Source organism: Neltuma alba, unplaced genomic scaffold (genome assembly GCF_004799145.2).
Source record: "Neltuma alba isolate B1F8T4 unplaced genomic scaffold, ASM479914v2 tig00011820_pilon, whole genome shotgun sequence".
NCBI classification, from domain to species: Eukaryota; Viridiplantae; Streptophyta; class Magnoliopsida; order Fabales; family Fabaceae; genus Neltuma; species Neltuma alba.
In genome coordinates, this window is record NW_021636434.1 from 61,366 (window position 1) to 80,869 (window position 19,504).

The 19,504-nt window shown below is 35.3% G+C and overlaps 4 protein-coding genes across 5 annotated transcripts; 3 read left to right on the top strand and 1 right to left on the bottom strand.

The window, feature by feature from the left end:
• The first annotated feature begins 4,886 nt into the window (after window positions 1-4,886).
• Window positions 4,887-8,371, top strand: LOC114718213 (probable arabinosyltransferase ARAD1). The gene is made up of 3 exons (XM_028903470.1): window positions 4,887-5,891; window positions 7,070-7,435; window positions 7,955-8,371. Exons 1-3 carry the CDS (start codon window positions 5,070-5,072, stop codon window positions 8,129-8,131), a joined length of 1,365 nt encoding a protein of 454 aa, XP_028759303.1. The 5' UTR covers window positions 4,887-5,069; the 3' UTR covers window positions 8,132-8,371.
• A 577-nt stretch (window positions 8,372-8,948) lies between these two features.
• LOC114718216 (14 kDa zinc-binding protein) lies at window positions 8,949-12,623 on the bottom strand. Its single transcript, XM_028903472.1, has 6 exons — window positions 12,537-12,623; window positions 12,370-12,468; window positions 10,977-11,063; window positions 10,167-10,314; window positions 9,378-9,495; window positions 8,949-9,278 (listed from the first exon to the last, which is right to left on the bottom strand). The coding sequence occupies exons 1-6, from the start codon at window positions 12,566-12,568 to the stop codon at window positions 9,211-9,213; spliced, it is 552 nt and encodes a 183-aa protein (XP_028759305.1). The 5' UTR covers window positions 12,569-12,623; the 3' UTR covers window positions 8,949-9,210.
• A 62-nt stretch (window positions 12,624-12,685) lies between these two features.
• Window positions 12,686-15,348, top strand: LOC114718217 (sulfiredoxin, chloroplastic/mitochondrial). Of its 2 annotated transcripts, XM_028903473.1 has the most exons (5): window positions 12,713-12,892; window positions 13,023-13,192; window positions 14,355-14,388; window positions 14,792-14,885; window positions 14,980-15,348. In XM_028903473.1, the coding sequence occupies exons 1-5, from the start codon at window positions 12,826-12,828 to the stop codon at window positions 14,993-14,995; spliced, it is 381 nt and encodes a 126-aa protein (XP_028759306.1). In that variant the 5' UTR covers window positions 12,713-12,825; the 3' UTR covers window positions 14,996-15,348. The 2 variants fall into 2 exon arrangements, with proteins under 2 accessions (XP_028759307.1, XP_028759306.1); XM_028903474.1 differs by lacking the exon at window positions 14,355-14,388 and having other exon boundaries at window positions 12,686-12,892.
• Window positions 15,349-16,371: 1,023 nt separating this feature from the next.
• On the top strand, window positions 16,372-19,047 carry LOC114718214 (DNA-directed RNA polymerases II, IV and V subunit 3). Its single transcript, XM_028903471.1, has 3 exons — window positions 16,372-16,896; window positions 17,129-17,366; window positions 18,494-19,047. The coding sequence occupies exons 1-3, from the start codon at window positions 16,451-16,453 to the stop codon at window positions 18,755-18,757; spliced, it is 948 nt and encodes a 315-aa protein (XP_028759304.1). The 5' UTR covers window positions 16,372-16,450; the 3' UTR covers window positions 18,758-19,047.
• The last annotated feature ends 457 nt before the right edge of the window (window positions 19,048-19,504 follow it).

The following is a 19,504-nucleotide window of genomic DNA, read 5'->3' on the forward strand; positions in this document are numbered from 1 at the left end:
TGTAACTATCATCTCATTACATTAGTTGTTATTACATTCTGTTATATTCCCTTTTTTTTTTTAATCCGAACGAGTACTCATGAGTTCCTTGAGCCAATGAAAATTTCAAAATCAAAGCTCCATTGGGTCATTATAAAGTTATTAGACCGTTTAGAATAGCTTATAAATAGTTTTTTAATTATAATTTAGAAAATATGAGATAAGTATGTGAAAAAAATTTTGTTTCAACTTACATAAAATATATTCATAAATGCTTTTCATCGAGATCACGAACAAAGCCATCATCCTTGAACCAAAGCTCCTTTGGGCTTGCCTATGCTGTTCAATTCGATATATGGTATGTTATCCATATCTTTGTGCAAAATATATCAAATGTAAGGTGCTTTAGGTAACTGTTATCTAATAGGATTATGTTAAGTGAAAGGGGCTAACCTGTACAACCCGGTGAATTAAAGTTTAATTCCAAAAAATGTGCCCATCTTAGCAAGAAAAATGTTTTTTTTTGGGGGGTGTTTAGCTCACCGGCACAAGAAAAGGGGGCTTTAGTTTACTCTAATTATAGATACAGATAATATAAATTTCTTGTTACAGCTTTTTTTTAACCAAAATTTTCTTGTTATAGGTCATTCCTTTAAAATTAATATTATTTGAAATGATGCTGACTAATTAGGAAAATATACAGAAACAGAGCAGAAGGTTATGAAGAAAACTGAAAGATACCAGGGCAAAATGAGATCAAATAACCTGAAAGCTGAAGAGATGTGCATGAAGTAACTCACGGGGTTGATGTTGTTGGTTCCAACTTCAAATGCTTCTCGGACTGTAAGAGGCAGAAGAAATGTGAAGGTATGCTGTGTCTGTCACAGGTGGGTAGTCTATATGAGAAGAGTAAGGGGAAGACTGGCATTTGGTCAGGTCAATGGCAATATTATTTTTCAATTAAAAGCGAAAACAATAAATAATTTTAGTAAATAATTAAAAAAAAAAAGAAGTGGTGTCAGCCTGTAAGGTCAGGGGTGGGTGAGGGGCTGAAAAATTGTCCCAAAAGGACGCAATATGATATTGCTGTCTGGCTTGTTTTTATCGTTTGGAAATCTAGCAGCGAATGTTGTCTTTCCACGTGTCCCCTGGGGCCCACTTAATGTTTGATATCTATTACACCTATACCACGGGGCACTCAATTGAAAGCGGTCTTTTCCTTTTTTTTGGGGTTGCATCCACGATCTTGTAGGGTTGGTAATACAAGCCAACCGCGGGTTACAGGTTAACCCGTGGCGGGTTAGGCTGAAAAGGTTCGTTTGAAGAAAAGCCAACCCTAACCTGTCAAGGTAGGTTGGTGGGTTAACCCGTCAACCTGTCAACACTTATTTATTTATTTTTTAAAATTTTTTTTTTACTTTTTATTTTTTTCTTATATAATATTTAAAAATAATAATAAAATTTTTGTTTTTTTTCTTGAAATATTTGATTAAAAGTACCAATAAATTATATAGTATTTTTTATATTTTTTAGATAGGATATACTATATAATAATATAATTATAATAATAAAAAAATAAAAAAAATAAATGCAGGTGTATAATTTGGTTTTAAATATAAGATTTCATTTTATTTTGTTTTCAGTATTTATTCATTTATTCTCTAAGTAATCCTTATACTGATTGCATATGTTAAGGAGTTATTATAATAGATAATTCAAACACACATAATTAATAAGGGTGTTTTGAAAAAGATAACATCTATTTACTACAAATAATTAGCTTTCTTAATCTCTCCAAATTAATTAACTAAATCTTATATTAAAAATCATAGTCGTATGTGTGTGTGGAACGTGGTAGCAGAAGAAATTGTGACAATTATCCATCTTTAATATTCATTTAATTTTTCATTAATAATATATAACTCTCAAACGATGATTTTATAGCTCATACAGTTTAGTGACGCATTTGCTTCTTGTATATAAGAAGTTGCGGGTTCTAATTCAAGAAAATAATGTATAACCCTCATTTTCCCAGAAATATACGTGTGTATGTATGTGTGTGTGAGTGTGTGCATTCAAAGACAGGCAGATAAAAAGAAACCATATATGAATACATGGATAACATTTGGACTTCATAGACTTTCTAATACAGATGCATTAGTTCTACATATCCTAATTTGTTTGCCCCAACACCACAATTATATAATCAAGCAAACAAAAAAGTAAACAACGCGAAACAATAGGATAGTTCAAAATTACCAACATGACCGCAAATTTTTAAGGCTTATCAATTATGGGTCTGTTTAGAATAGTTTATAAATAGCTTTTCAATCATGATTTATAAAATACGAGATAAACATGTTATAAGAATTTTATCTCGACTTACGTAAAACGTGTTTTCAATCGTGATGATAAACATGACTATATTGGGCATTGGCGTGTGTTAGAGTAATAAAAGTCAAACACAAACTTGCCATCTAATGCATTATGGATGGATCTCATTTCAACCAATCAATTTCAAACATAAATTTATTTTTTTCCTTGTTATGTTTGGTTAGGGTAATCTATAATCTTCGTGTATTCTATCGATTCATGTGTTTGATGGTCACAATAAAATAATCCAACAATATGCCAAGTGATTCTTGTTATGTAACTTTGAGTATGTAATATGAATTTAAAATCACATGAATCAATGCATGGATATATTTGTACTTCCCATTTTTTTATCTTGATAAAGTTTAAAAAATAAGTTCGCATTATATTTTTTACTCTTTAGATAAAATATAAATTTAATTCATAATTTATTGATAACATACCAGATCAATACTATGTAACTATCATCTCTCATACATTAGTTTGTCATTACATTCTGTTATATTCCCTTTTATTTATTTTTTAATCCAAACGAGTACTAATGAGTTTCTTGAGCCAATGAAAAATTCAAAATCAAAGCTCTACTGGGTCATTATGAAGTTATTAGACCGATTGAAATAACTTATAAATAATTTTTTAATTATAATTTACAAATATAAGATAAGTTATAATGAAAAAATTTTGTTTCAAATTTTTATAAATATATTCATAAATGTTTTTTCACCGAGATCCCAAGCAAAGCCATAATCCTTGAACCAAGGTGCTTTAGGTAACTGTCAACTGATAGGATTATGCTACGTGAAAGGGCTAACCCCCTATAACACGGTAAATTAAAGTTCAATCCTAAAAAATGTGCCCTTCTGTAGGATACCTATGCCTACCAAGAAAAAGCTTTTTCCCCCCAGGGGGTGTTTAGCTTGCTGGCACAAGAAAAGGGGGCTTTAGCTTATTCTAATTATAGATACAATAATATAAATTTCTTGTTATTCTCTTCTAATCTTTAATATAAAATCTAATTATTGAATTGATTTTAATCTTAAATAAAGATTTACTTTTTATATTTATCGATTTTTTTTCTTAATTTTCTTATGAATATTTCTCAACCATAATCAAATAAAGAGAGAGGGATATTAAGAAAAATGCTTATAGTATTTTAGAAAAATATATCAAATTTCTTATAATTAACTAACTTATCTAACTTTCTTAATTTAATCAAATTATTTAAATAGGTCTTATATTAAGGATTGGAGGAGTAACTTTTTTTTTTAACCAAAATTTTCTTGTTATAGGTCATTCCTTTAAAATTAAGGGAAAATTAGGGATAAATCCCCTATTGAAAATTTAATTGGCAAATGAGATTTAAAAATTTTGTGCAACTTAACTTCCTTTGTGTGCAATGTATCTTCCTTTGTGTGCAATAATTTTCCTTTGTGCAATGTGTAACTCAATTTCCCTTTATGCAAATAAAATTCTCTTATGTGTAAGTCATCTTTCCTATGTGCAAATTAATTCTTTATATCCAAAAAAGGTTCTGTGCAAACTATCTTCTTTTTGTGTAACTTATCATCCTTTGTGTGCAACTAATATTCCCTTGTGCAATCAATCATTTTAGGTTTCATTTGTTAATTAAATTTTTAGTAAGGAATTTATCCCTATTTTTTCTTAAAATTAATATTATTTGGAATAATGAAGTGAAGTTAGGAGAGAGGAACAAAAAAAAAAACTGTAAATGACTTTTATCTCTTTTCTACACACTACACAAAATGACATCCCACCACATTTTTTCTTTGAAGAAAAGGCAAAATGATTACCATTATAGTAAAATTAACAGTCTACATCACATCTTTAGTTACCTGTAAAAAAGTCACCGAGAAACGGTGAAAAAACAGGAGCTGTTTAAGCCTTCCACATTTTATCTGAATTTTAACTAATAACTACAAGTAATCCTAACCCATATTATATGATTGAAAACAGATTAGCTCTTAAAAATAAGTCATTAATTATCAATTAGGATAGATTAATACATATGTTATGCTTATCGTTATTATTAAATACTCCTCCGGTCCTAATTATAAGACCCAATTGACTTATTTGAGGAGATTAAGGAAGTAAGTTAAGTTGGTTATTTATAATAAATAAGTGTTGTCATTCCTAAAATATCCTTGCTAATTAAGTATATTGGCTAAAACTATCATTATTAGAATGATTATCTTGGAAAAAAATGCATAAATATAAGAGACAAAATGGATTGGGTCTTATAATTAGGACCAAATAAAAAGTCAAATTGGATCTTATAATAAGGACCGGAGGAGTAGTTGATAGTTGATGTTTTTACATTTCAGAATGATTAGATGAATGAATTAAATTAATTGATTTTTTTGACCAGCCAAGTTAATTGATTAATTAATTGGATGGATAGTCTAGTTATATCAACAAAATTATTTTTTCTTAACCATATAATATGCGAAGTTAGATTTTCATAATCATCATTAATCCAGTACTCGCCTAGTTCTGCCAATCTACGCCTCCAATGGCTTCTGCTATTCCATTTCCATGAGCTACAGACACATACACCGAAGGGGAGAGGTGTTTCTCTTCGCTCCCTGACATTATCCAATTGCGCCCTGTGGTGGATCGACCATACGACTATACCAGCAGGCCACCCAACCCTCCTTTCTTCATTGTTCTTCTTTCTTCGCGCGATCGCGGGTTTCGCAATGGCGCGAAAATCGGCTCTGAAGCGAACCCTCGTTACGTTCTTCGTCGCTTTGGTCACTTTTGCCTTTTTCAGCACCTTCTTCAACCCCACCAACGTTGCCAATTCCTCCGCCAAAATCGATGACACCGCCTTCTCGTCTAATTCAGCTAAAACTGCTTCCGTCGTGCTCAGGGAGAGCAATCATCGCTCTGGGAATTTGCCTGTCAAAGTCTACGTCTATGATCTTCCCACCAGGTTCACCTATGGAGTCATCGAGCAACATTCCTTGGCGCGTGGTGGTAGACATGTCGATGATGTGACCACTCTCAAGTACCCAGGACATCAGCACATGTCGGAGTGGTACCTTTACTCTGATCTCATGCGGCCCCAGTCCGCGCGTGCTGCTTCGCCTGTTGTTAGGGTATTGGATCCCGAGGAGGCAGACCTTTTCTTTGTGCCGTTCTTTTCTTCTCTGAGTTTGATTGTGAACCCGATTCGCCCCCCCGGTACGACGGACTCTGAGAAGCCTGTTTATAGTGACGAGCAGAATCAGGAGGTGCTGGTGGAGTGGCTGGAGGAGCAGGAGTATTGGAAAAGGAATGATGGGAGAGACCATGTGTTTGTTGCTTCAGATCCGAATGCGCTGTACCGGGTGGTCGATAGGGTAAAGAACAGTGTGTTGCTTGTGTCGGATTTTGGGCGTCTGCGACCGGACCAGGGATCCATTATTAAGGACGTCGTAATACCATACTCTCACCGAATCAGAGTTTATGACGGTGATGTTGGTCTCGACAATCGCAAGACGTTGTTGTTCTTCATGGGCAACAGATATCGCAAGGAGGTAATAAATAATGTTTAGTTTTACATCTACATGTGATGCTCATAAATTTGGTAGTTATAATTCATGCTATTTTGAGCTTACTTTTATTATGGATTTTTGCTTTTTGGATGAGGTTTAGTTTGTGTCCGATTGATATAGTACATGTCAGAAATGAATGATCCTCTGTTGATATTAGATTGGATTGGTGGGTGGTTATTCTTCAGAAGATGTGCGAGCGAGTAAGCTAATGGGAAAGCGTAGATGAGATTCAGATTTTGAAAGGAAATTGATTGATGCTTTCAACATCGTGGATGTTGAAATGTTTCCATTACATGTGCTTTGCATGGACACAAAAAAAGAAAAAAAATGTTTTGAATATATAAGAAAGGAACAAAATTCGTTGCACTAGACATGGATCCATATATGATTGCCAATCATTCAATATTTTGCTATGAGGTTTGGATTGTGATCATTACTTAACTCCTGCCGTCTCTTTCTCGGATGAGCATAAGAACTTTGGTCTAGCCTTCCATAAATGTTGGCAGAGCTAGTGCCACCTGCAATGTTAAACCTTATTCATTTTTAATTTTTTTATTTAAAAAAGCACCTTGATTTGGATTCTTTTCATTGAAGATAACTGCTGTAAGCACTCTTCACCACTAGAAGCTTGCATTCATGCAGTTTCTCCATAATTTTCTATGATGAGGCCTTTTCCCTTTCAGAGTTTCTTTTCTCTTCATAGTCAATTTTGCCAAAGCAATCAGCAATCATCATATTATAGGGTGGGGCCATTGAGAGAGTCGAAAGAGTCTGTTGATATATTAAGCTTGTTGATTGAAAATTATCTATGTCAAGAGGCTACTATAATAACTTACGAGCTTTAATTGAGCTTCAACTTCCTTACACTGGTTTTGGTCATAGAAAAGTTCTCCTCTCCTTTGGTCTTTATTTTCAGAAACACTATCATTTTCTCCAGGGATTCTGAAACTGAGTTTTCTTTTTCCTACTGTCGTGCAAACCATGGACCATCATTCCGCACCTTCATTTGCCTTTTTTTTTTTTTTTTTTTTTCATTTGCCTAAATTGCAAGTAAAATACAAAAAATAAAAAGCAAGGAAGTATAGTGCCTTGGTGCAGGAACTCTCTTGGGACAATTTCTTCCTGGAACTGATTTCCTTATATTCCAATCTCTTTGACAGGGAGGCAAAATTCGTGATACACTCTTTCAAATTCTTGAAAAAGAAAAGGATGTAATAATAAAGCATGGAGCACAGTCCAGGGAGAGTAGACGCGCAGCTTCACAAGGAATGCATACATCGAAGTTCTGTTTACATCCTGCTGGAGATACTCCATCAGCTTGCCGACTCTTTGATGCTATTGTTAGCTTGTGCGTTCCAGTGATTGTTAGTGATAGTATTGAATTGCCATTTGAAGACACTATAGACTACAGAAAAATTGCAATATTCGTAGAATCTACTGCTGCTATAAAGCCTGGATACTTGGTGTCAGCGTTGAGAGCGGTATCTCCAGATAGGATCCTTGAATATCAGAAAGAACTAAAAGAGGTTAGTAATGGTGGGATGAAAATTTTTTTGCATTGTACATGTGTTTAATGTGCATTACGACATGATGAGTTACGTTTTCGACCAAACTGAATTGTGATAAGGAATGAGAACCAGTTTCTCTTGCTCATTGGCCCCTGTTATTAATCATGGAACACGTGGTTTGAACTATATACTCTGATTGCATTTTTTTCCCTTATTCTAAGTGCATGGCAATTGTCTAGTCTGTTTTAGATCCAAGTGTGTTGGAATTTGTGACCATTTAATCAGCATTCAATCTGAATTACAAATAGATTAATTGAGTTTTAATTAAAACTTGGGTGAGCCGTTTACGATAGTGAAAATCTCATTTTTCATGATTATGCATTTTTGTTTCAATTTTTTAGTCTTTGTTTCCTCACTTGCATGGCTAATACAGGAGCCAATCTTGTTTGCTTCAAATTGAGTTATGTTTCTCCCCTCTTCCCCCCCCCCCCCCAAAAAAAAGATGACAAGATATTGACATGTTATATCTCGTTGCAGGTGAAGCGATACTTTCAATATGCGGAATCAGATGGAACAGTTAATGAAATCTGGAGACAGGTTTCAAGGAAGCTACCCTTGATCAAACTGATGATTAACCGTGAGAAAAGGCTGGTCAGAAAGGATTCTGACTGCTCTTGTGTGTGTACAAACCGGACTGCAGTTAGTACTCTATAGCGGCTCTTTGGTGAGTGTATGTTTTATTTTCACTCTTGGAGGGCTATCTCACTAGTCAAGGGACGAGTTCACCATATTCCAAGATTCCTGGCACGTTTTGTGGTAGATGCCACCATACAAATATAAATTTTCATAAGACACGATTTGATAACTTGGTTGTACCTTTATTTGTACAGGATAGAATATACAGCAATTTGACTATTCTTTTAATTCTTTGAAAGGTTCCCGTTTCTTTATTTACCTCTAGTTCTGTCAAGATGGATTTGTTGCCATGGCTCACTCATGAAATGTCTAGGTTAGATTTGTCACCATGACCTCACTTCTATTTTATTGTTACATTCTTGATATTTTTTGTTTATATTAGTAGGTACATAATTTAAATTTAAAGTCTTTAAATACTCGAAGTCTTGCTACCTGCCGTAGAAGCTTTCGGATCCAATTCACTTCCAAATTCCTATTAATCTAACCTTAAACAGAAATCTTCAATATTTTTGCGTCAACGGAGATTTTTGCATTTCAATGTATCGCGCGAGGATTCTTAAACGAAACGCATCATTTTCTATAACTAAATGTGACGTGAGATCGCTGAGACACTTGAAAAAAAAAAAAAAAGACCAAATCGGCTAACAAGTCTCCACATCCCAGAAGTTGGAGCAAAATAGTCGTAATTAGCTTGATGAGCCAATCATTTTATATGGGTGTTCGTTTCAACATGCGGATAATTTTATACTCTCATGTCACATGCATTCATTACTTCTTTTAACGGGCAGGAGCTTTGTAATCTAACATCTTCCTAATATTTGCAATAAGATAATCATAGCAAAAGAAATTCATCATCCTGCTTAAATAAGCCCTTGTCGAATTAACCACAGAACTAAGATCAATGGCCCCATGTAGCTAGATGGTTTACATTATGTCTGTAATAAAGACAGCTCTCATGCAGAAGCAATCATTATCCATGTGAGGTTATCAGAGGAGGAGCTGTTAGGCCGGGCTGTTATTGTGACATGGGACGATGATAACAATAATAGAAAAGGAGATTTAAGTTTCAAATTCTAACAGCCATTGCTTTTCAATCTTCAACCTGGTGGCCATTTCATCTGTCTCCCACCTAATACATGCAAGTGCAGATGATACACAGATTGACCTGCTCATAATAAAAGAGAGAGAAGGAGGATGAATGGGATTGGCAGCAAAAATGGCTCATTAAGCAACTGAAACTAAACCCACACAGAAATGAGCTTACAGGCACTGGGACCGTTGTTGATGACCACACGAAATCCATCAACAATACCTTCCTTCTCAGCCACTATTTTTGCAGCATACAGAAGCTGACCTAGTATCTCCTCATGTCTAGGATCAGCCTGCAAAGATGCTACATATCCAATTAAAATCGCCACACACACATGCACACACACAGTAACACGCACATCTTTCGAGTTTATGGATCCCTGAATTTATGAACAATCAGTGAAGTTTAGAAAGCGGATTTTATATTAATCACACAGTCCGTCGCTGCTATGATGGTAATCATTTGAAATGCATACTAAATAACGATTGAAAATCTCACCAATTCCATGCTTATGAAGAAAAAATTGAAATCTATAGAAAACAACAAACAAGAATTGGAAAAACATATCAATCAAACAGGAAGAGAGTCACATATCCTACAAACCACGGTATATGAAGCCAACTTTCTGCCCCTTGAATCAAACAAAAGCAATTACCTTTCTTTTCTTTACTCTTACTACTTATCCTCTTGGACAGGAAGGAAACACGTAGTTTCTCTTTTGTTTCCTGTTACTTCCTTTCTCCAATCATTGCCTACAAATCTTCCTACAGCAGAAATTTGAGAAAACAGCAGCTAAACCTCATTTTACAAGATACACTGCCTATAGCGGTCACTACTTGGAAGGTTAACCCCCCCCCCCCAAAAAAAAAAAAACACAAAAGAGAAAAAAAGCACAGCACAAACATATCATACAAAATTTTCTTCCACGTACAAAAAAACAATATGCAAAGGGTGACTTATTACCTTCCCAAGCTGCGTCAGTCCATCTCTAAATTTTGGAATGACCAAAACATGAACTGGTGCCTGGGGATTAATGTCCCGAAATGCTAGGACCTTTTCATCTTCATACACAATGCTTGAAGGGATTTCCTTATGTATGATCTTGTCAAATCTGATAGATAAAAGGGTTACCAGATTGAACACCAGGAAAAGAAAGAACAAAAATAAAACAATCAGACAATTAAGCAATTATGTTACTATACTTGTTCTTTCATACAGGATACATGGCTGTCCTGATGTCTAAAATATTATCATTGATTTAATGAAAATACCATTATGTACAAATTACGTTAAGATCAAGGAAGACATTGGTCATCCTTTATCCCAAAAGGCATTTCGAAGAATCATATCGTTTTTTTTTTTTGGTTAATAAAGACTCGTATCATATTTACCAGAGCCTGAATGGCCATACCCAGCTACAATTCATTTCCGAGTGAAATCCTGTGAAAGATATTCAAAATCCTTTCAATACATTTTCCAAAACTCAGTCTAAAACATTCTTTCCGAGGGACAGAGAAGTTCAACAATGTTGATAATTTTGGCTGATTTCTACTATGAAATCACACGGAGATACTTTATATTTTATGTTTCATCACAGTAATTCACTTCTCTGTGACAAGGAAAATGACTGAGCTATAAATGTTGAAACCCCAACATTTAAATATTTGCAAAACTTGCCAGCTCAATTATGATAAACTTGGGAAGTCCAAAATAAAATATTCCAGAGTGATAAGCAAGCAGTGTGTTAAAGACTGAGAGTCAGAATGGCTGTACATTGTTGGGGCTCCACTATCAGCATCGAGAGCAGCTGCTTTCGCTGCAGTCTCTTCATTATTTGTGGCACCAGTACTGAAAGGCAATCTGTACTATAGGTCAGTTGCTAAAGTTATTCAGAGACGAGACAAAAAACATTCTGAAAAGGACAAAGTTAAGATACAACTTCTAGGTGCTTTCTATTAAGTTCTCCCACATAAATATAACTAGTATATATTCTTTTACATCTTCTCTCACATGATTGTCTTCCACAAAACTCCCTTGACATGTGATGTTATCTTTAGAAAACCTAATAATGAGTGCCAAAAGAAACCTTACCTAATCATAGTTCTTTTGAAATCCAGCATGCAGTATTTGGCACCAGAAACAGGTTCAGGTTGTCCACAATGTTTAAAAAAGAAGAAGAAGAAGAAGTCTTGTATACTAAAAGGTAAAACTAAATATCATGCTTTTCACTAAAGATAACAATGGTAATAAACTCAAAAAACTACCAAGGTACACAATACTTGAAAATTTCCTACGGATATCAAATTTAATAAGCGGGCTCACTTGATTAGTCCAAGGTAAATAGATTGGTACATAAAATTGCACTCTATCTGAATCTATTATGTCTGCGCACCATTACAAGTACACTACTATCATCTTGATAATTGATGTATTTTAGCTACAACCACATTCCTCGGATTTATTTTCATAATTTCTCCCTAACAGGAATTTTATTCGTCTTGTCATGATAGCTTAGGCAATGAGCTGAGTCAAAGTAAATTTATACACCGAATACTCTGACTACAAAATGATTGGTACAATAACATCAGTTCTCTTTCGCTTTCTTTCTCCAAGAACACTCCCTGTATTTCCTTATTGTGTTCCTATCTTTAACCTCAATAATGCTAGAACTTTTGAATGCTTTCCTCATTAAATTATGATGCAGTAGTTAGCACCTTGGTAAGAATTGTCACTTGCATTCTTAAAGAACAAATGATATGCAAAATTAAAACATAATCTTTTTAATAGTACGACGATATTTTTAAATCTTTACTAAAGTCAAAACCCTTCGTTCCCGTTACACTTCGGAGATTAGATTTCTTCCAGAAAAGAAAAATGATTTTTTTAACTCTTTGACTACTACTAATGCAAGTTATCGATCCTCTTAACTGTCATTTTTCTCCATAATAACCTATTTGAAACCTGAATTTCGCAGAACCTTCTATTGTAATCTGCTTCATTCCATCCATTATTCATCTATCTCTCTGCAATTTCCCTCATTTTGCCAGCTTCGCAATCCGTAAAAACTTAAAACAGCAAAACGCTAATTATACGGAGCTAACGATTTATTTCTAGCGCAAAATATGCAAACGAAGCTAAGTAGAGAAGGAAGAGATGAAAGTAACACCTGCGAGATTGGATAGGAAGAATAAACTTGGAGAAATTGTGGTTTGCCGCTTTCACGAAAGGCACGAAAAGTCTTGGTGATATCAATGCCGAGGAGTTCCTGACAAGTATGCGAAGCCAGACTCAATATCACATAAACAATCCGGCAATGAAGAATTTGTATTGTACCTAATCAGTGAGAAAGGAATTGTCGCAGCCATAGCTCCCAATGAAGCAGAGCTGATATCACCTCATTTTTTTGGGAAAATTTCTAGCGAGGGAAATATATTGAGGACTTACCTACTGCGGACGGGTACTTCCAGAGAATGTAAAATCTCTCATCTGCACCGTTGAAGTTGGTGGGCCATGTCACTGTCGTGATTAACATATCTTGTGGTTCTAAAATTGCATTTCGTTTTCCGATTTGCTCGTTAAAAAAACATAAAGAAAAGAAGATTCTCCAACAGAACAGGAAAAAATGGCGAATTTTGTTCTTCAGGTTCCAAGTCGGTTGAGGAACTTCCCAGTCTTTTCTTCGTCCAACGGTACTTGCTATGATCTCTTATTTCTATCAATGAGAAATAGTTTCTCCTTCTTTTTCCTATTAATCTGTAATTATTAAATTATAATATTCCTCAGTTAATTGATAACTATTATTTGGTTTATATGGATTAGGGGCTTCTCCTACTGCTTCTGGAACGGGAAGTGGTGGTGCTGCAGGACCAGTGATTCTGGAGCTTCCTCTAGAGAAGATAAGGAGGCCATTAATGAGGACAAGGGCAAATGATCCTGACAAAGTGAAAGAACTTATGGATAGTATTAGCGAAATTGGACTTCAAGTTCCTGTAAGCACTTGTTTCCCCTGTTAAATTTTCTTCTATTTCTTGTTCCCTTTGGGGCTTTGTGTAATTGGGTTTTCTCTGTTTGGTTTCTGGGAAAATGCTTTGAGGGAAGTTCATAGAGGGAATTCTGATGGATGGTTTGTTTGAGCAAGGATTGTCACTGCAAGTTGGTCTCTAGCAATATACAAAGAGGGAACTTTGTTGAGTTTATTGTTGGTGCAACGATTTTCACTGCAAGTTGCTAAACTCATCACTATTATTTGTTTGAATTCTCACCGAGGAACCGCTTTTGTTAGACAACTTCTGTGGTAAAGATGATTTGCTTTCGGTTTTCCCACTGGTTGGTTTCTCGGAAAATGATTTTTGTGGGAATACTGCGTGAATTATGACGGGTTTCTTGTTGAAGCAAGCGTTTCCGCTGCAAGTTAATCTCCAGCGTTAGAGAGTTCGTTTCTATGATTTATTCTGAGTTTAATATGTTTTGCACCGCCAGGTGAAAATAAGATTATCAGCTTTAGGTTTCCCCTTAAGTTGGTTTCTAAGAAAAAAATTACCGAGGGGTTAAGATGAATTATGCTGAATTTGTTGGAGCGAGAATTTTTAGTGCAAGTTGATCTCCAACAAGTTTACGGTTGGTATGAATCTTTAAAATTTATAAGAAAAATCTACTCACTTTTTTACACTAAGCAGCAATATTCAAGCTTTCTAATGAGCATAGAGTGAAGCTTTTTCTGGCAAAGTTGTTCCCTGAAAACTTCAAGCTTTGCTTCCAATGGCAAACATCTTTCGTATGTTGTTTTTTCATAAAGAAATATGAATTACTCAGGTGTGGAATTTCTATTAACTATAAGAACTTGATGTCATTGGGTATTTCCCAAATGAAAGTCCGTGTTTTGTTGCATTGTTAAGTGTGGTTTGATGCAACTTGGTATGTATAATCGTATCATCCTCCTAAGTCATATTCAGTGCATGCCTTTTTTTCTCCAATCACTTGTAAGGGATATAAGATGTGTAACTAATTATAGGAAATGTTTAGTTTAGCTGCAAGCTGGATTTTTGTGTTCATGTAACACTAGTGTTTCCTCTTGTTTGGGCTAAATGTAATTTTGATTCATCAAAATATCACGGACAGAGCTACTAAGTTATCTGACTTTTATTGATCCAGATTGATGTTCTCGAGGTTGATGGAGTCTATTATGGTATGTACAAAATCTTGTAATTTATGAACTTCCCTTGCATGGTATAAAGTATCACCATTTAGCCATTTTTTATTGTGATATTCAACAGTAACAGAACCCACACATTAGAACACAATCACAAGTTCAACCATTTACTGTGCATCATAGCTTCAACACATTTTCATTCGCAACACAATCAGGTTGCTCTGGTCTCTGAAGAGTGTGTAGATTTACTATTATTCTTCTTAAACGGACAAAATTGATGGTTAAAACTACTATATACTATAGCTCAAGGGTAAATCATGATTAGTTTAGGTATATGAGAAAGGAGTTATGTCAGAAATCAGGAAATTGAGAGAATGTTGAAAGATCTTGCGTGGTGGTCTCAGTCAAAGATTGATATATACTTCTGTTTGATTTGCAGGCTTCTCTGGCTGCCACCGCTTTGAGGCTCACCAGCGCCTCGGGCTTCCAACCATCCGGTGCAAAGTTCGCCGCGGTACAAAGGAGACTCTAAGGTTTGTCATTTTGTTTTAGTGAACTCTAAACAAAAGCTTGGTGAGGTAAATTTGCCATCTCTGCTGATAAAGGATTTGGTTTATCATCATGCAGGCATCATTTGCGCTAGCATCATATGGTCATGAAAATATATTTAGGCATGTCACAAGTATATCTTAGCAGAATCCTTCTATAAGGGAGTTCAGTTCTCAATCTGTCAAAGAATTTCTTAGCTGCTTCCTGTGGTTCCCATCCATTACTTGACAGTCTTCTGTGTGTTGTTGACCATGGAATATGAGTCAATGGAATCTGACTATAATATATGAAGATGCCAATGTTTCATGCCCAGAAGAGTAGAGGAGACAGACCTGAAAGCTCAGAAAGAAGGAAAGGATAGTGCACTCTTTGACAGTGATCTATGAAAGATTCATTTATATCTTCTGTATAAATTTTTAGCTATGGCTTTATGTTTATATCTGGTAAGTGTAATAATCTCCATATTTGGTCTTAATTATAAGAGTTAGTTGACTAATTTGAGGAGATTAAGAAAATAAATTAAGTTAGTTATCTGTAATAAATATATGTTGTCTTTCTTAAAATATCCTTGCTAATCAAGTATATTAGTTAGAACTACTATTATTAGAAAGATTTTCTTGTGAAAAAATGCATAACTATGAGAAACAAAACAGATTAGGATCAAAATAAAAGTCAAACGAGGTTTTATATTAAAGACCGGAAGTAGTATATACAGTAGGGCACCTAACTACGGGAAAAAAAAAAGTTTGGAGGAGAAAGAAAATGTTTAAATTCTTGATGAAAATTAAAAAAAATGGAAATAAATTTTAACGTGATAGTTATGAAATGTTACGTAACTCATTTTGAAAGAATAAAGGTCTCGTTGCCAAACTCTCTAATTTTCCTGCTTAATTAAAGCTTTTAAATTATTTGTAACTGTTATTCCTTTTTTCAAATAATAAAGAAGAATACATTTCAATTTCAAATTTATGATAAAAGTTCGGGTGTATTCTCCATGGTGTGTCATTTTCTTTATTATTTGTTACACCGTGTTATTTGCCACAATGCCAATAAAAATTTTCAATTTTTAGTTCACTCACGGCATCAATAATTTATTTTTGTAAAATAAAGTAACACATAATTATTCATCTATATATATTGATTGATACATAATGTAAAATTTATCAGGAGTAACATAATTAAAAATTATAAAAAGTACCACAAATATATAATTTACATTGAAAGATTAAATTACAAGTTTAATTCAATTTTAATTAAAGTGAAAAAATATAAAAGTTTATACGAGTTTATAAAATGATAAAATAATACCAAATTCAGACTGCAATTTAATTATGGATTATTATTTTTAGACTTTTTGCCCTTTTCTTCCTTTCGTCTGGGTAAGTAAATCAACACAAAGTCAGGCCCAAAAAAAAAAAAAAAAAACAACAACAACAACAAAAGTACAGAAGCCGGCGAACTGAAACGCAACGAAACCGAGCAGAACCCTGGTTTCGGGGTTTAAGCCTGAAGGAGCCTCTTCTCCGATCAGTGTTTCTTCACCACAGCAATGGAGGGAGTGTCCTACGCTCGCATGCCCAGAGTCAAAATTAGAGAGCTCAAGGATGACTATGTCAAGTTTGAGCTCCGAGACACCGACGCTAGCATCGCCAACGCCCTCCGCCGCGTCATGATTGCCGAGGTGCCCACAGTCGCCATTGACCTAGTTGAGATCGAGGTCAACTCCTCGGTCCTCAACGACGAGTTCATCGCCCACCGCCTTGGTCTTATCCCCCTCACCAGTGACCGTGCCATGGCTATGCGCTTCTCGCGTGACTGCGATGCCTGCGACGGTGACGGCCAGTGTGAATTCTGCTCCGTCGAGTTCCACCTCAGGGTCAAGTGCATGACCGACGAAACCCTAGATGTCACCAGCAAGGACCTCTATAGCTCCGACCACACTGTGGTTCCTGTAGATTTCAGTGACCCTGCTGGTATGGAGGCTTCTGAGAACAGGTAATTCTCCAATGTGATTTCTTTCTTAATGGGAGGGAAAGCGAAAAAGAAAAATAATGCTCTTGACTTTCAAATCCGAAAACGGGGAATATAAATTAGTTGTTTTTATATATTTTCCTGTTTATCTAAGTTATGTCATTTTCAGAACTTAATTCATACTTGACCTGGCGAGCGTTTGTTTGTATGTTCAATGGACTTTTTCCGCTTAATGACATGCTCGAGTTGTATTTAGGGGGATTATAATTGTGAAGTTGCGTCGAGGGCAGGAACTGAGGCTGAGAGCAATAGCTAGGAAAGGAATTGGCAAAGATCATGCGAAATGGTCACCAGCCGCCACTGTAACTTTCATGTACGAGCCAGAAATTCATATAAATGAAGATCTCATGGAGACATTGACGCTTGATGAGAAAAGAGAATGGGTTGATAGTTGTCCTACCCGTGTGTTTGATATTGATCCTGTAACGCAACAGGTTGGTTTCTATTTGCTTATGCTAGTTATGCACTTTATACACTTTTCAGTGATTTCGCCACCGGTGCTAGTTCCTTCCATTTGGCCTTCCACTTATACTCTAGAATTTTGTGGGTGTGAACATTTAACCCTCCCTAGATTCTAGGTTTGGTGCTGAAATGATGGTTTGATGCACTGTAGTTCTGTATTTCACTATTTCTCTTTGGATCTAACCTTGCATGGACATGTTGCACTGCACTGTTCATGACTATAAGTTTATGATCATACTATGTGATCTGTAACCTTCTCCTCTTCCTGTTTGGCTTTCTGGGTTACAGTAGACAAGAAAGTACAATTGAGGGTACCTCTTGATGTCCTTTTTCTGGCTCTTCTTTGGTTTTTGTTTTTTTATGATGTGTAGTCCTTGTAGTTTGTAAAGATTGCTGGCAGTTGGTTTTCAAGTTTGGGTTTCAGTTGCTTTATGGCAGTGATCCTTAGTTTAAGCTCACAGAAACATAAAGACGGCACATGCCACAATAAAGATACACCTGGTTTCCAGAGTTTGGTGAATCTCTGAAGATATTTGTTTTGGTAACAACCTGCAGTTACTTCGGTTGGATCCAAATTGCTGAGGTGGTTATGGTTGCCAGAAATGTGATTAAATGTGGAGAAACATGGCTGATGCAGATTCCAATCATAGGCATGATGCAGTAGTGTGAAATTTTTCTTCTTTAAGATAGAGCTAACGATTTCATGAGTTTTAGGCTCTACAGAAGTGTCAAATGTTATAATTTGAGGAAGTTGTATGGCGATTCATGAAACAGCCTCTGATATTTGTTAAAATTGATATTATCCTGAGCTGAGGCGCATTTTCTTGAGAAGATACTCTTACTCAGTTCTTTCTTGCTGAATCAAATCTGAGTTTCGGAAATTGATATATCTGATTTGAAAGCTCAAAAGCTTCTGAAATTGGTGTATTCAGAGAAGACAACCCAAGTCTTTTCAATAGGCACTATCTGTGACTTGTGTTTATATATTTGAGTTACTCCGCATCATCTACCTTTTATAGGTGAGATCTACATGAGAACCTCTGATTGTCCCTAGTCAATTTAATGAATTTATCATAGCTAACTTGTTACCATCTACCAGGTTATGGTGGCTGATCCTGAGGCATATACTTACGATGATGAGGTGATCAAGAAAGCTGAAGCTATGGGCAAGCCTGGGCTTGTGGAAATCAATGCAAGGCAAGATTCCTTCATATTCGCTGTGGAATCTACGGGTGCAATCAAAGCTTCTCAGTTGTTATTGAATGCCATTGACGTTCTTAGGCAGAAGCTAGATGCAGTCAGGCTCTCAGACGACAATGTGGAAACTCTTGAACAGTTTGGTGAATTAAGTGCACATTTGTGAGGAGGTTGATCGGGAACAAAGGGACATAGATAGGAACAAATTAATGGTCAAAGTCAATCGTAACTAGATATATAAACATGTTATTGAATATGTTAATGCCTGTTTTATGATCAGTCTGATTAACTGATGTCTCGTGGATCGTCCTGCCCAAGAATTTCTGTTTGTTGATATTGTTCGGCCTAGAACTTGTTTTGTGGACCATGTATTGAAGTGAATAGCTGCAGCTTGTGCTGCCTTCCCTGAAATGCTAATTATCTTTCGAAGACAAAGTTACCGCTTTCACGTCTGAATCACTGGTTCTGTTTGAAAGATTGTGGCTGGCATATGGCGCCCCATAATTTTTCTTCTTCTGGCCGACGCCCTATTGAAATGAAATATCTTGTTCTTATGAGAAACGGGTGAGATTAGTATATATTACTAATATAATATTTCAAAATTCGACCTCAACTGGATTTTTCCGTTAGCTGTCTCATTTGCCAGAGTTGGGACAATGTTATAAATACGTGGAAATATGGGTATACGTTTTCTTTAGTTGTACAATATTTCATTATTAATATATATGCGTATGTATTGTTTAATTACGTAGTCACCAAATATAAGGTGCATTAAGACACATAATGAATTTAAATTCTATTAAATCCAACTAAAAATTATTTGTTGAATCAAGCGAATAATATTTAAAAATGAAATAACACCTTATTCCATATAAAGTTTGTATTTACTTGGGAAAAAAAAAAACGAGAAATA

Bases quoted from the DNA above. Each gene is read 5' to 3' on its own strand.
- LOC114718216 (XM_028903472.1), bottom strand. From the start codon at position 12,568: ATGGCTGCGACAATTCCTTTCTCACTGATTAG. The intron at 11,064-12,369 runs GTGTTACTTTCA...CCTATAGTACAG, and splicing joins CTTCCTATCCAATCTCGCAG to ATTGCCTTTCAGTACTGGTG. The intron at 10,315-10,976 runs GTACAGCCATTC...TTTATCTATCAG, and splicing joins GATAGTGGAGCCCCAACAAT to ATTTGACAAGATCATACATA.
- LOC114718217 (XM_028903473.1), top strand. From the start codon at position 12,826: ATGGCGAATTTTGTTCTTCAGGTTCCAAGTCGGTTGAGGAACTTCCCA. The intron at 13,193-14,354 runs GTAAGCACTTGT...TTATTGATCCAG, and splicing joins AAATTGGACTTCAAGTTCCT to ATTGATGTTCTCGAGGTTGA. The intron at 14,389-14,791 runs GTATGTACAAAA...TTTGATTTGCAG, and splicing joins GGTTGATGGAGTCTATTATG to GCTTCTCTGGCTGCCACCGC.
- LOC114718214 (XM_028903471.1), top strand. From the start codon at position 16,451: ATGGAGGGAGTGTCCTACGCTCGCATGCCCAGAGTCAAAATTAGAGAG. The intron at 16,897-17,128 runs GTAATTCTCCAA...AGTTGTATTTAG, and splicing joins ATGGAGGCTTCTGAGAACAG to GGGGATTATAATTGTGAAGT. The intron at 17,367-18,493 runs GTTGGTTTCTAT...ACCATCTACCAG, and splicing joins TTGATCCTGTAACGCAACAG to GTTATGGTGGCTGATCCTGA.
- LOC114718213 (XM_028903470.1), top strand. From the start codon at position 5,070: ATGGCGCGAAAATCGGCTCTGAAGCGAACCCTCGTTACGTTCTTCGTC. The intron at 5,892-7,069 runs GTAATAAATAAT...TCTCTTTGACAG, and splicing joins GCAACAGATATCGCAAGGAG to GGAGGCAAAATTCGTGATAC. The intron at 7,436-7,954 runs GTTAGTAATGGT...ATCTCGTTGCAG, and splicing joins ATCAGAAAGAACTAAAAGAG to GTGAAGCGATACTTTCAATA.